Raw genomic sequence first — 14,574 nt, forward strand, 5'->3', positions numbered from 1 at the left:
TCTTTACTGAATTGCATTCGGCACTTGTGGAACTTTTTACTGGCAGTTTAATTGCAGAATGGCCTGAGCCACAATCTCTTGATAGTGTTACCCTTTCCTAAGCCAAGTCCATAAGTGAGTACCTGTAGGGCTGCTACCCATTACATTAAATCCATGACACTTACTGGTAAACTCTTGGCTGTGTTTCAGGATTGTGCTCCACGAAGCCTTGACGCCTCGGAAGCCCCTTCTCACGTGGCTGACGAGCTGGGGGATGGATGGGGCTGATCTCCCTGGACTTCGCTTGTTAGATGTTTGTATGTGGTCCCAAGCTTTCATAGGTTCTGCTCCTGAGAAGCTGACGCTCTAAACCATGTTTTGTATGCGGAACTCAGATTTTTGTCCATCAGACTGTTGTCTTGTGTTATCCTCCGCCTTTGAGTTCAGTTTCAGCAGGGCTGTCAGGTTTCCTGGCCAGCATCGATGCTATTATTTGACTCTCTGTCATTAAAAAGAAATGAAAATCAGAAAAAGAAAAGTACCAACGCTAGAGATATTCAAGGACTCATCCTAATGATAAAACAGAGGCGAAGATGGAAATTACTAGGTGGGTCACAGGGCGCAGTGGGTGGCCTTGGTCAGGGATTCCTCGCATCTCAGCCCAGTCTAGATGGTATCATGAAGTCAAGAAAGAGTTAAAGAACCAGTTCGAAATGTTGGGCTCTCCCTCCAGAGTAGTACCTGGCAAAACAAAAATATCAAAGGGCAGGGTTAAACTTCTGCCCATTTCAAGCATGTTTCCAGGGATATGAAATTCTAAGTGTCATCCATAGCATGGCTGACTCAGAGAAAAATCGTTAAAGAGTAGCAGCAGCTCTTGACTAATCTTCTTAACGTAGCCTCCAACATCAGGATGGAATTCTGTGAAATGTAGAGAATCTGGCAAATGTAATCATCTGGTGATAAATTGGATTTAAAAATAAAAAATTAGTCACGCACACTTGGTCCAGAACAGTCCATTATTGTATTACCATGTACCCCACTAACCATTTAAAAAATGTCTTCACTGGTTGTTTATTTTTGCGTATAGAATTGGAGGACCTAACCACGTAATAAAAGTATTACCATAGTTGTCCCCCTTACTTTCCTAACCCTGCCCACCCCCACCCCACAAACACACATCAGGGAAAGAATTCCATTGTTTTCTTTTTGTAATTCCTGCTTTAAAATATTTCTCAGGTAATCATGTAGCAAAGCGATAAAAGTCTCCACAACAGAAAAAAAAACAATAATATCATAATAATAGCTACCCCTTGTCTTGTGGTGGATCAGGTATTCTCTTTAAGCCCTCTGTCTGCTCCACAGCAGTCCCGTGAGGCTGGTACTCTGTTAGTGGTAGTAGCAGTCCATAGTTGTATAGAAGAAGAAGCCGAGGTCCAGGTGAACTTCTGTAGCTTGTTAAGCTCACACAGGTCACGCAGGCAGTGGAGACAGGGTTTAAACCTAAGCAGGTTTGCTCCAGAGCCCTGAATCTTTATTTCCATAAAAAGTAAGAGACAAACAAAAAGAAAAAGGAAGTTTCCAGCTTTGTTGACTGCATTAGATAATCTACTTCACAGAACTTAAATTGTTACTCGATTCTGACCTTAGATTATCTGGAAGGGGAAAAAAAATGAAGAGATTGATCCTTCGGGGGAAAACATCCAAATGATTAAATTTGATAAGCAAGAGAGCCTAGGTTTCACTTAGGCAGTCTTCGGAGCCACGAAGAAAAGATAAAGATTCCATTAGCTTTGGGCCGCTTTCTGATGTGAAATTTTTAGCCAATAATCATAGATAATCTTGATCAGGAAGAAGATGGAGAGGCGAGGAGATTGAACATCCACTGTGGCTTCAGTGGAATATTTAAAAGCTTGGATTTAGGAGTGACTTGGAGGAAATTGGAAAGCGGAGCCAGTGACCGAGGAGGACTATAAAAAAGAATCACGATAATGGGGACCTGAAAGAGTAGTGGACTCGGGGCTTGAAAGCTCACAGTATTGAGACTACGGAAAACATTTTAACGGTAACAAAAGTGACGTCATTGTGAGTTCAGGACCGGAACAGATAGACTAATACTAACAGGCAAGCAGTACTCCTCAACTCCTATTACACTTTTGTCCTTTCTAGGCAAGGAGGTCGATCTTCAGCCTGGGAAGAGTAGAGCAAATACTTGTAAGAGGAAATTGAAACTCAAGATAGGTGAACTGATTGTTTGAAGGCGCGGGGCAGCTCTGAATGAGTTCACCTCCTCTGGCCAGCATGAATTTCATCCTAGTGGGCCAAGCGGACTTTTGCTGCCTACTTGTAATCTTGGAAGAATTGTGGAGACGAGGAGAATCACTAACGGATCAGGGATGGGATCATGCCCGATTAAAAGCAAAGCCAAAAACAAAATCAAGAAAGCGTAGTTTTCAGAGAAAAGAATAGAAAGCCCCATGCCAACCTGGGGCAAAATTCTGGAACCAGTAATTACAAAAGGATGGCTTGAAGATTCAATTTGTACATGTACACGGTAGCTAGGAGACCTCATGGGATTGTGAAAAGCGGGAAAAATAATTGTTTCTTTATTGCTTTTTGTTGCTAGGTTCTTAGACTTGGAGGCTGGGGCACACAGGTGTGCTGTGCCTGGAGTCCAGAGAGGTTTCAGGAGAGAGATGGGTACTGGATGTGTGGCTACCGCATGCTGCGTAGGCGCTTGTTAAGTGTACCGGTTTATCTACCACATGTCTTGAAATTCTGTTTTAGTGATTCGTGATTTAGATCCAGGAATCTGGATTATAGGCCAGTGTTCCAGATTCCTTGCTATGCTGGAGCAAGTTTGGGAACTGCTGAGCTGTAGGAGACGTGCCGTGCGTTGGATTTATGCTCTCATCATCGTGTTAATGCGTGACAGCTGATGCATTGGATAACCACGTGCCAGCCACTACGCCAAGGGCTGTACACATATGCTCTCATTTAATCCTCACCCCAGCGCAGTGAGTGGGTGCCGTCTTTATTGTACATATCATCCAGACGGGGAACTGTGACGTCTCTGAAGTCTCACAGACAGTAAGGGATGGGGCAGGATTCAAACTCGGGAAGTCTGGCGCTTTTGAAAGTCTGAGCTTCTGCACCACTCAGCCGATAGCCCCTCTTTTTTTTTTTTTTTTTTAAGATTTTATTTATTTGTCAGAGAGAGAGAGAGCACAAACGGGGGGAGCTGCAGGCAGAGGGAGAAACGGACACCCTGCTGAGCAGGGAGCCCGATGCGGGACTCCATCCCAGGACCCTGGGATCATGACTTGAGCCCAAGGCGAATGCCTAACAGACTGAGCCACCCACGCACCCCATCAGATAGCCCCTCTTAAAAGCCCGCCTTAGGGCTCGGGGTTGGAGGGAAGTGTGATGTCTGGGCATGTGTCATACCCTGTCTTTAGTATCTGAGTGGCATCTTTATGAAGACATTGGGGTGTCTCAGGCTTTCTTGATGCAGAGAGCTGGGGGGGTGGGGAATGACTACATCTAGGTGGAATTATTAATTTATCACGATCCAATCTGGGAAGGTTACATGTAAATTGCTGCCCCTTGGGGCCCCAAATCAGCAGCAAAGATACTGGAAGCCATGACTTTATATAGTTTCCTGGTAAAAAAGATCAGGGTTGTTTGGGTTGACTACAAGCTCAATATAAATCAACAAGCCTTTGTCTACGCTGCACCTTTTGCCTGGAATGCCCTTTTCCACTTCCTCCTCTTTCTCCTGGCAAATTTTTAATCATCTTTAAAGACAGAGCCTAAATGTCACTTCGGCTATGGAGTCTTCTTTGATTTCTACAGGCAGATTCATCATCCCGTTCTTTCTGCTTCTTTAGCACTTTGTTCCTGGTGTTATAATTCTGCGATTATCTTTCTTAGTTTGTGCCACCCAAGTTCACAGTCACTCAGCTGGAAACGTGGGGGAGAGCATCCTTCTCTTCCAACATCCCTGCAAGAATCCCTGCCCTCACTAAGCTTATCAGTTTTAACTGTCTGCTTACTGATACAATCTGCCCCTTCCTCATTCCTGCAGCCCCTGTCCGATTCAAGTCTGTGTCCTGACTTGTACCCCGGCTGTCACTTGTCACCGCCCTCCCTCCCATTTTCCCACAAAGCATCAGAGACTTCTCTATCAAATGCAATCTGCCTGTGCTTAAAATCTGTGCCTGACTCCCCACAGCCAACAGGATAACCCCAAGGCCCTAACCATTTATGATCTAACCCTGTCTAACTCTCCATCCTCAACTTTTGACTTCCTGTCTTGCTTCTTGGACTCCAGTGACACTGAACTCATTGTAATTCTCCAGGCATAATGCTGTTTCTTGCCTCCTTGTTCCAGCTCAACAGTGACCGCCTGGGATGGCTTCCCACCACCCCACACTGCCGGGCTCCTCCTGGGTTCTGCGTGGGAGGCCCCTGGGCCCCTGCCCTGGGTTCTCTCGGTCTCTGCCTCTTGGTTGTCACTTTCTATTGCAATCACTTCTTTATTTTGCACTCACATTAAGCCTTGAACTTCTTAAAGGCAGTGAGGATGTCTGGTTTTGTTTCCATTGGCAAATGGATACTCAGTACAAGTTTCTGGAAAGAATTGTGTTGTAATTATTTGTTCTACCTGGAAAGGTAGGGTTAGGTAGGGTTAGCATCTTGCCTCTTCCTCTTCCTGGATGTGAGGTCTTGAGTATTTTGCCCCTCCTTTGAGTGAGCACCTGTTTGCTCATTTGTAAAATGAGGATAATTTCACACACATCCCCCCAAGGGGCTCTTGTGAGAAGCAGGTGAGATAGTAATGTTTTATAGATCTTAACACGCCATTCCAGGGATCGCGGACTACACCCTTGATGCCCATTTTTGTATGGCCAAGAATGTTTTTCACAGTTTTAAATGCTTATAGAAGATCAAAAGAAGAAGAATATTTTTGCCACTCGAAAATTAAATGAAATTCAAATTTCAGTGTCTATAAATAAAGTTTTATTTGAATGAATAGAGCCGAGTTCATTCTTTTCCCATTGTCTATTACGGCTTTGGCATTGCAACCGCAGAGTTCAGTCATTTCAGCAGTTACTATGGCTTGTCGAACCTCAAATATTTACTGTCTGGCCCCTTATAGAAAAATGTTTGCTGACCCCTACCTTGTTCAAATATTAGGAAAATGCATGTGATTCAGAGCTGCCTTCTTGTACCACAGAGTACTTTTTGAGGGGAAAGTTTCTCTCTTTGAACTTTCGGAGCCTCATCCTGGGTCCGGCAGAGTGATCCGTTGATGTTGGAGCAAGCCACAGGGGCACGGTTCTGGTTTTCTGAAAACGAGGATGTCCCAATAAGAGTATGGAGGACGGTTTGAAAAGACAGTGAACTTCCCACCACTTGTGGGGAGGGGGTTAAAGGGTAGATGGACACCCAGTTTTCATGGGTTGCTAAAGAACAGGGTGTCTCACTCTTGGCCCTGTTGACATTTTGGGCTGGATCATTCTCTGTCCTGTGTGTTGTGTGGTGATTAGCAGCAACCCTGGCCTTCAGCCACTAAAGGCCAGTAGCACCCTCATCCCCAGTTGCAACAACCAAAAATGTGTCCATACATTTAGTAATTTTTGGAGCCTATTTTTAAGAAAACATATTATAGAATAACAGCATATTATGTTTTGAATCCATTTTGTCTTGGGGAAGAAGAATTTAGAAAAGTTTTAGCTGTTTAAAATGAGTATGAAGGGGTGCCTGGGTGGCTCAGTGGGTTAAGCGTCTGCCTCCGGCTCAGCTCAGTGGGCAGTCTGCTTCCCCCTCTCCCTCTGACCCTCCCCCTGCTTATGCTCTCCCTCTCTCTCTCTCTCTTTCAAATAAATAAAATCTTAAAAAAAACAAAAAAACAAAATGAGTATGAAAATCTCATAAAGTAATATATGACCCCCGTGGGTATTTAATATTGGTTGCCAGTATTTGTTAGAGATGTGCTGTACAAACATGGTTGCAGAAATTCTCGCAGTCACCTTATGCAGGTAGGCCCCCTTTCCTAGATGAGGAAGCTGAGCAGAGAGGTTGAGCAAAGAAAGGGTAACATGTTGAGGACAGAAATTCCCTTTTCTGAAATAAGATGGAGACAGAAACTCAGAAGTGAACATACATGGACTTTATTCCGCCTTGAAATTCCATTCCTGTGGGTTTGAATGAGGAGCATGTTGTTGCTGCTTCTCCCACCTTAGGGCAGATCCACTGGAAAACAAGACAGTAGCCATGGAACTCAAGAATGAGTGTATGTATGACTCTTCCTGAGGCCTTTCCTATCTTACCCAGCTGCCCTGGGGGTAGCCCCTATCCTCAGTTCCGTGTTTATCACCACCTTGTACATTTTTATATTCTTGCTTTATAAGTGTCAGTAACTACACATCTTTTATATTAAACTTTATGTATAGAAATGGAGTCCTCAGTCATGCTTTTAATTTTTTTTTTTTTTTTCAAGATTCATGCTACAGAGTGCTTTGTCTCTGGTCTGAGTTTGGAGTGTTGCATAAATAGATTTCTGAACTTACCTAAGAAGAGTAGTCTTCTCTAGGTTGATTTAGAATTAAATTTCTCTTGCAGTCTCGCATGGAAGTTAAAGAAACTGACTGTCTGTTTGGAGATGTAACCCTGTGGATAAATGTAGCTCCAGTTCTTCCATTCTCATGCTGTAGAGCGTTACTGTTTTTGGCGATGTGAAAATTTTGATGGCTGTTTAGGTAGTCTTCAGGTTTTGCTGTTATAACCGTGCTGCGGTGGGCATGTGAACATGCCCTCACATATGACTGGAGCACGCACAAGAGAGTTTCCACAGGAATATACCTAGCACATAGGCTAGGATATATCCACATTCATCTTTACTAGAATTTTCCCACCTGCATTCCAGATGTGCCTGTACCAGCTTCCACAAACACCTGTATGAGCAGGTTGGTTGCTCCAGACCCTTGACCTGATACAGTCCTTTCTTGCACATAACAGACTTAAAACTGTTTGCTAATTCGGAGGGTCTGAACTATTCTCTCACTGTTGCTCCTAACACTTTTTTTTTTTTTTTTTTTTGAGATTAAAGACTGTGTAATATTTAACAAAGTTCAAATGGACTTTTTTCTTTTTTTCCCAGATCCAAAAAGAATGGCTTAAATATTAGATTAGCGTGGATTTTTATGACTTTAGTATTTGCACAACTTCTCATGCAGAATCCAGGTGGGCCTTTAATTGTGAAGCTGTGCGGTTTTGCTTTGACACTTGCTTTCAGGTCTCTCTCTTTCTGGGAATTTCCTTCCTTCTTCCTCCCAATTTCTGATTCTCATCAGTGTAGATTGTGCCTAATGCTGGTCCTGCAGCTATTTCGATCCCTCTGGCAGCCCGTGTCCTCTCTTCCTCCTCCTGTATATGGATCCCCATCATGTTTAATGTAAACGCTGCACGAGTTCTGTTGAGTGCTATGATGAGGTCAGTAGGGCCAGAAGACACAGGGAAACTGACTTGGAGGGGTAAGTGCATAGCACTTGGTATGACTGAGTTGTAACCACACTGGGTAGGTAGCTGCATATGGGATAATAGAGACGAAGATGGCAAGAGAGACTTCCTAATTTTTAAGTATAAAAAGGAAACATAATTGTATTAATCTTCATTTATATTTTTAAAGTGTCCCTGCCCTTTTGATTGATTGGTTTTACTTGGTACAAAATACTCTGTACCATGCAAGAAGTCTATCGTAGTTTGGTCTTTTAATGAACTGGGTATATCGAAACAAACTTCATAGCCAGAGAATGGGATGAGAATGTAAAAATCTATATACTTAATGTATACGTTTTTCTTGAAAAGTGAAGTTGGCGATGGTGATTTGTGGAGACTAAAAACTAGTTGGCTACCCCCCTCCCCCCAGATCCACTTGATAATTCTTCGGTCACAATGCCCATTTTAATGGAAATGTGCGGTCTTTAGAAGAACCTAGAATGTGTATTATTTGGATTTTACTGGACAAGACAAGTGGGATTTGTTTCTTCTACTCCAGTTATCAAAAAGATTAACCCTTTGCCCTCTACATTCTAATTGTAACCATTCGGAAACAAAGGGGTTGTTTGTACAAGATAGCTGAAAAATTGAGGCTTTATGCCAAGTGGAATGTTTCTCAGTTGAAGGAGGTAGCAATCATTGCACACATTTTTTCTTGTGTTGCAGGCGTCTGTGGAGGCTTCTGGTGAAATCGCATTATGCAAGACTGGATTTCCTGAAGATGTTTACAGTGCAGTCTTATCACAGGATGTGCATGAAGGACAGCCTCTTCTCAATGGTACTATCTCAAAAGATATATTTGTGCATACAGTGTCTATGCTCGTGAAACAAATTAGCTATTAAAAAGTCTCTAAATCATCTCTACTGTATAACAAGTATGAATTTTTCACAATCACTATAGTGAGACTGTAGGGACTTTATTTTAGGATTACAGAAAAGCATATGAATCTCTTATGTACATAACTGGAAGGCTCCTAATCTCTTGAAAACTTCAGATTTCTTCCATTTTTAATTTATAGTAGAAACCATTATGTAATTAATTTTTACAGTTTTTCTGTACACATTTTACTTATTTTGAAGGATGTTTGCCAAACATCAGATTCTAATGTGTTTAGAAATTATTTACAGCAAAAATCCACTTAGTATTTTGAATTAAAGAAACAAAGAAATTACTATGATATTATCTTTGATAAAACACATCAAACTTTAATATTTAGCTAAATTATCATAAAAGACTTAGCAGATTAAACCTTGAGGCAGGAACATGAGATTCATATTTTTGTTATGACATTCTTTACAGAAATTATTAGATAGCTAATTTATCTGTCAACGTATGTGACTTTTGCATATATACACCTCTCCTGTTTAAATGTGGATCAAGTTCATTGTGGTAATCATGCCAATACGTCTAGATAAAATCTGAAATAAAACTTTGAGTAGCCTAAGCAAAATTGAAAGCCCCTTCCTTTATCTCTAATTGAAAGCAAATAAAATTTTGGTTAGTAGTATTTTCATGGACTTATTTATCATTACACAAAATGTCATTGAAATGTGAAAGCAAGAAGAATTGATTAGTGAGTTGTATTTAAATTGTTATTCCCCACAAATCGTGTATAACTCTAAGGCTGTTTTAGAGAGCTCCTTTTAGAAAATCCGTGCAGCCTCAACTAATTAATTTACACAGGGTTCTACCACACAGCCTTAATTGAAGTGTCTCTGCAGCACTGACAAACCTTACTGGTATAATACTTAAGAAGACCATGGACAGAGGACTTTGAAATGTAAATGGCCTCTTAGCTACTAAAGTTCTTTAGTGCAAGATTAATCATTTTATTTTCATTTCTAATCTAATTGTGATTTGCTTACACCTATGTATTCTTTCTGAAGTTGATTTTTTTTAAAAGACATCTTTGCGTCCTTGCCTTATTACATGGTATTTTAATGAGTAAATGTTAAATTCGTCTGTCTCCACACTGAATTGCTCATTTAGTGGGTAATGGTTGACATGATAGAGGTTATATCAAATCAAATCACAAGTGTAGATTTTGAGTCTTGGAGTTCTTCTGCATGTTTGTCATTTTTTTTTAAATCTATGAATTATTATATGATATCCTAGGACCTGTGTGACCAGTAAATATTATTTGAATACTAGAAAAAAAAATGTATTGATGATGCTTCTCTAGAATAACTCCCAAGAAAAAATGTCAGTGGAATTTGTTGCATATTTGCAATTTATTTCTGAGATTCATTTTTAATGGATAAGTCTTTCTCCCAGTCTCTTTTCCTAAAAGCTTGTTGAAATTTTCTGGTTTCAAATCAACACACGGTCTGTCATTAGAGACCACGGATTTAAGATGAAGTACATTGGCACGTTGAATGGTTTTGCAAAATGAAAGCCTGTTTTCTAATTACTAGATAATGCCGGTAAGAGTAGAAATTGGGCATAGTTGCTTACCAGGGTCTTTTTAGTAGAACCTAGAAGCTGGGATTTTGCCAGAGTTACAAATGTGAAAGATTGAAGCTACTTTTGACTTTGTGCTCTTGCCATCATTGAAAGAAGTGTGTATCATAATCTCCCACAGAACTTACATGCTGTGACACCCAGTTGTTACCTTCTTTATCTTTAAGCTTTTCTTTTTCTTTTCAAACTATTTCTCTCATGCCACACCATTACTTTTCTCTTTGTCATTCATAGAATATGTGAAGGGACACCAGCATCTGAAAGCTTGAAACATAAAGCTCAAAATATTGGTTAGTAGAAAAAAATGTTTTGGGGTGAGGAAGAAAACTTACACAGGCTTTTGTGAAATATCCATTTTTTACAAGAGGGTTGTCACCAGTTATGTTTCCTTTAGAGAATTGTTATTTAGAAGGATTCTACATTTTTACCTCTTATATCTTTTTGGAGTTCTTAGTGGGATAAATAACCCAAAGGTTCATCTATACACTGAACCCAAATGCCATGCTGTGACTCTGTTCATGAATTCTGTGCCCTGCAGTAAGCTCATTTACCTTGCGTGTACTACATCTGGAAGGGATCTATTGCTAGGCCCACCTTTTGTCAAGTTTTGTGATTTATGGTGTTTAAGGAAAGAAGTAATTGTACATAAGATATATACAACAATTCTCTTAGACATTTGCCTCATGGCAAGTTCTACTGTATTAAAGTTTACAGTAGAGTCCAAAAGCCTACTGAAATCATAGCTCCTGACTTTTGATGCTTCCTCTGATTTCTCATTGATGATGTTTGGGGAGAGGGGAGTCCAACCATATGTATAGTATGGTTTCATAGATTACATCCCTGGCACACTAGTCCTTGTACCAAACTTTGACATTTTGGTGTAGTGTCATGCATGCTGATTATTTTTCAAACAATAAAACATCATAATCTTTGTGAAAGTGCTTGGAGACCATTAAGCATTAGATGGAGATCTAAGTTGGTATTGGTCATGTTAGCGAAGCACTATGTGGAAGAAGCATAAAAATGTCAAAGCTGGTCTGTAGTGTGGAGAGCATCCTTTCCTCCCATCTGCCTTTTTTTTTTTCTCTTGTGATGAATTTCATAAAAAGAAGAGACCCAACGAGCTAGTTCTATCCCTCCAGTTTCTCTTCCGGTTGTCATCAGTATGTCTTCTATAAAATCATAAAGAAGACAAATGTATTTTGTGATCAGCCTTTACGTTTCATGTGATACCATGTTGAATATTTCTGCTCTTTTGAGAATAGTTCAGTATTAAAAAATGGCCATGTAGACCTCTGTTCCATTTTGTTAGCAAAACCAGTTTTTTACTTAACTGGGCCTCTCTTTTTGCACTTCCAGGTTGTTCCCAGTTTTTCTCTCTTACATAGAGTGCTGCTATGGAGATGCTTTTTGAGAGAACTTTGATTTTTTCTTCAGGGATATTTTTTAGGGGGATTTATACTCAAAATTAGAATTACTAGGCCAAAGGGAACGTAGGCTATTGATGTTTTTTTTTTTTACATTTTTGTAGGACGCTTCCTTCCAAGGCTAAACGTATGTTAGTTCTTTTCTACATCCTCATGACCCTTTAATTCTGTAATATTTTTCATTTTTCTTTTTCCCCTCCGGTGAAAAACATTCCTTTCTTATCCTGTGGTATTCTCTGTGTTTGCCTTTATAAGTTAGGATCAATTGTAATATGTTGAGGTACTCATTTTTACCTTGCATTTTTCTGTTCTGATTTAAAAGCATTTATCACAACCCCCCTCATTTTACAGATGAGCAAATTGGAGCTCAGAGAGATTATAGGCTTTTCCTATGATTATACAGTTCTTTAGATGGTTAGCTGCAGATCTGGAGTTAGAACCTAGGTTTTCTGATTCCTAATTTAATCCCAATGATGACAATGATTAAAAAACAAAACAAAACATTATGGGATAACCCAGGGAAGAGTGAAAGCTAACGAGAGCTAGCCTAACTGGCCAGGTGTCTTGTGACAAGTTCATCTTAGAGCTAGTCTTTTTTATTCCCACTTCACACCATGACTTGTGTGTTACTAGATATATTTGGGAATTGGTGACTGTGAGGCAACCAAAGCTCCCTGTAATGAAAAAAGACATTTCAATTACTATCACCATTCATATTTTGTGCCTACTTGCTTACAAGCAGCAAAATTAAGGGCTTTGCAAAATAATATTTAGTCTTTAGTATATAACTTCTACTCCACTGAACTAGAAAAATCTCTTGTGGTAGCATATTACCTGAAAATAAAATAACTGCAATCATAAATTTTCATTTTGTCACCAGCAATGCATCTGACACTATAAAATTACAACCACACCGTGACATTGCAGAGAGGATCCAGGCTGTTTTTCGTGTGGATGTCAAGAGTGATTTTCCTGTGTGTTGCGCATTGGTGGTCTGCGTGCTTAGACATTTCACTAAGTAAACTCCTCCAACTCTGGTCAACATAAATAGCAACCTGCAATTACCAAGAATATTTTCAGTAATCCATTTATACTCACCAACTCTGGGCAGGACATGATGATTATTTTCAACTGGAGAGAATTTGATTTAGATTAGTTTACTTACTGATTGAGGCTTGTCTGCATTAACAAGCTCTGGGGAAGCAATAGTGTATGGTATCTTTAGATGACAGTATGAAAATATTTTTTATTAGTTTAGCAGGACTTTACAACTACACTACTTTTTTAATAATATGAGTACTTTTGTGTATGTGTTACTGAATTGGGAAGCCATCTTTATTTTAAGTAGCTTGCTGCGTTCGAGGCTTGTGATTGAATTGTTGTGAAAACCTTGGCTTTGTTTTAATTTTTTTTTTATTTTGACACATACTGTTTTTGGTATTGAATGTGTGTTTTTAAATATTTGAAAGGTAGGTTTATAAACATCTTATTTATAAAGTTGGCTAGCCACTTGAACTTTATAATTTCCAGTGATTGTGGGAGAAGGCACTAGGTACTGGGATTGTTCTTTTGGATATTATGATGAGCTCTAAGGAGTTACAAATGAAATGCAGCCCTGTGGGATTCTCAGGGGTGGAGACCTTGTTTTAATACCACGTGGCAATTTTTTTTAAGAGCAATTAAGTATGTAATAAGATCAACATAAGAACGAAGAAATTTCATCCTTGTTTTCATCATCTCATTTAGACTTTATTTAATACTTGGAATTTTTTATATCCCTTTTGATGTATTTTAGGTCCATCTTTCTTAATGCAATGCTGCAAACCAAGATAAGCCAGTTTGAGTGGTCCCTTTTTTTTTCTTTTTTTTTTTTTAGTCCTTTTACAGTTATTTATAGCCTTCAGTGATTTGGAGTAGGTGAGGCCTGCTCCCTCACAAACTTGCAACCAGGTCTGTGTTAAAGAAAGTAAGTCACAGTTCACATAGGCAAACATATTAGCAAGCAGGCACCCAAGTGGTTTAAAATCTGTCCTTCTATGATCCAGAGAGGCCCTTTCTCATTGTCCCTTGGATTCTCTAGTAAACATCTAGTGGGGAATAGAAAATAGACATAGTAAATACGTAAAATTTACTGTATGTTAGACGGTGTAAATGCTATGGAGAAAAATAATGCAGAGAAGGGAAATAGGGAGAATGTGTCATTCTGCCATTCAGATAAGATGCTTAGGGGAGGCATCACTGCAGAGGACATATTTGAGTAAGAACTGATGTTGGAGGAGATGGTCCAAGAGCCAGAGATATCTAGGGGAAGAGCATTCAAAATAGAGCAAACATCAAGTGCAAGGGCCCTGAGGCAGGAGTGTGTTTGGAATGTTGGAGGAGCAGCAAGGAGCCTGGTGTGATCTGTGTGGAGAGAAGGGGCAGAGTAGTTGGGTTAGAGCAGTAATGGGCCACACTGTGTGGGGCCTTGTAGACCACTGTAAGGACTTTGGCTTTTACTTTGAGGAAGTGAAAAGCTATTAGAGGGTCTTCAGCAGAGGAAAGACATGATCTGACTGACAAAATAGCATCATTCTGGCAGTTGTATTGAGAAAAACCAAAGGAGATAAGAGGGGATGAGGAGACCACTTAGGAGACTAGTGATAATGTTGGTAAGAGACGATGGTGGCTTGGACCAAAGCAGTAGAGGTAGGAGAAGAGGTTGGATTCTGAATATTTTTAAAAATAATTTATTGATGTGAAATTCACATAACATAAACTTAACCATTTTATAGTGAACCATTCAATGGAATTTAGTACATTTCAGTGTTTTACAACCACCACCTCTGTGTAGTTTCAGATATTTTCATCACTTCAAAATAAAACCCCTTATCCATTAAGCATTTTCTCCCAAATCTTCCTCCCCAACCCAGTCCCATAAACCTTTTGTATCTGGCTTCTTTCACGTAGCGTCATGTTTTGGAGGTTCATCCACATTGTAGCCTGTGTCAGTACTTCATTCCTTATTATGGCCAAAGAGTACTCCATTGTATGTATGTAAATATGTATATGGTTTACAATTTGTCTGTAAACTATTTACTCATTCATTGGATGATGGACATTTGGGATATTTTCACCTCTTGGCTATTGTGAATAGAGCTAGTA

General features: G+C 39.8%; 1 protein-coding gene across 2 annotated transcripts in view; it reads left to right on the forward strand.

Moving 5' to 3' along the window:
* Positions 1-14,574, forward strand: part of CDH2 (cadherin 2) — a 209,298-nt gene that overhangs the window by 19,681 nt on the left and 175,043 nt on the right. For both annotated transcript variants that reach the window (XM_032421278.1, XM_032421279.1), the window contains exon 2: positions 8,209-8,320. In XM_032421278.1, the coding sequence (XP_032277169.1) occupies positions 8,209-8,320 (112 nt within the window). The remainder of the gene's footprint in view (positions 1-8,208; positions 8,321-14,574) is intronic.

This window comes from Phoca vitulina, unplaced genomic scaffold (genome assembly GCF_004348235.1).
Source record: "Phoca vitulina isolate PV1807 unplaced genomic scaffold, GSC_HSeal_1.0 scaffold24, whole genome shotgun sequence".
Classification (NCBI taxonomy): domain Eukaryota; kingdom Metazoa; phylum Chordata; class Mammalia; order Carnivora; family Phocidae; genus Phoca; species Phoca vitulina.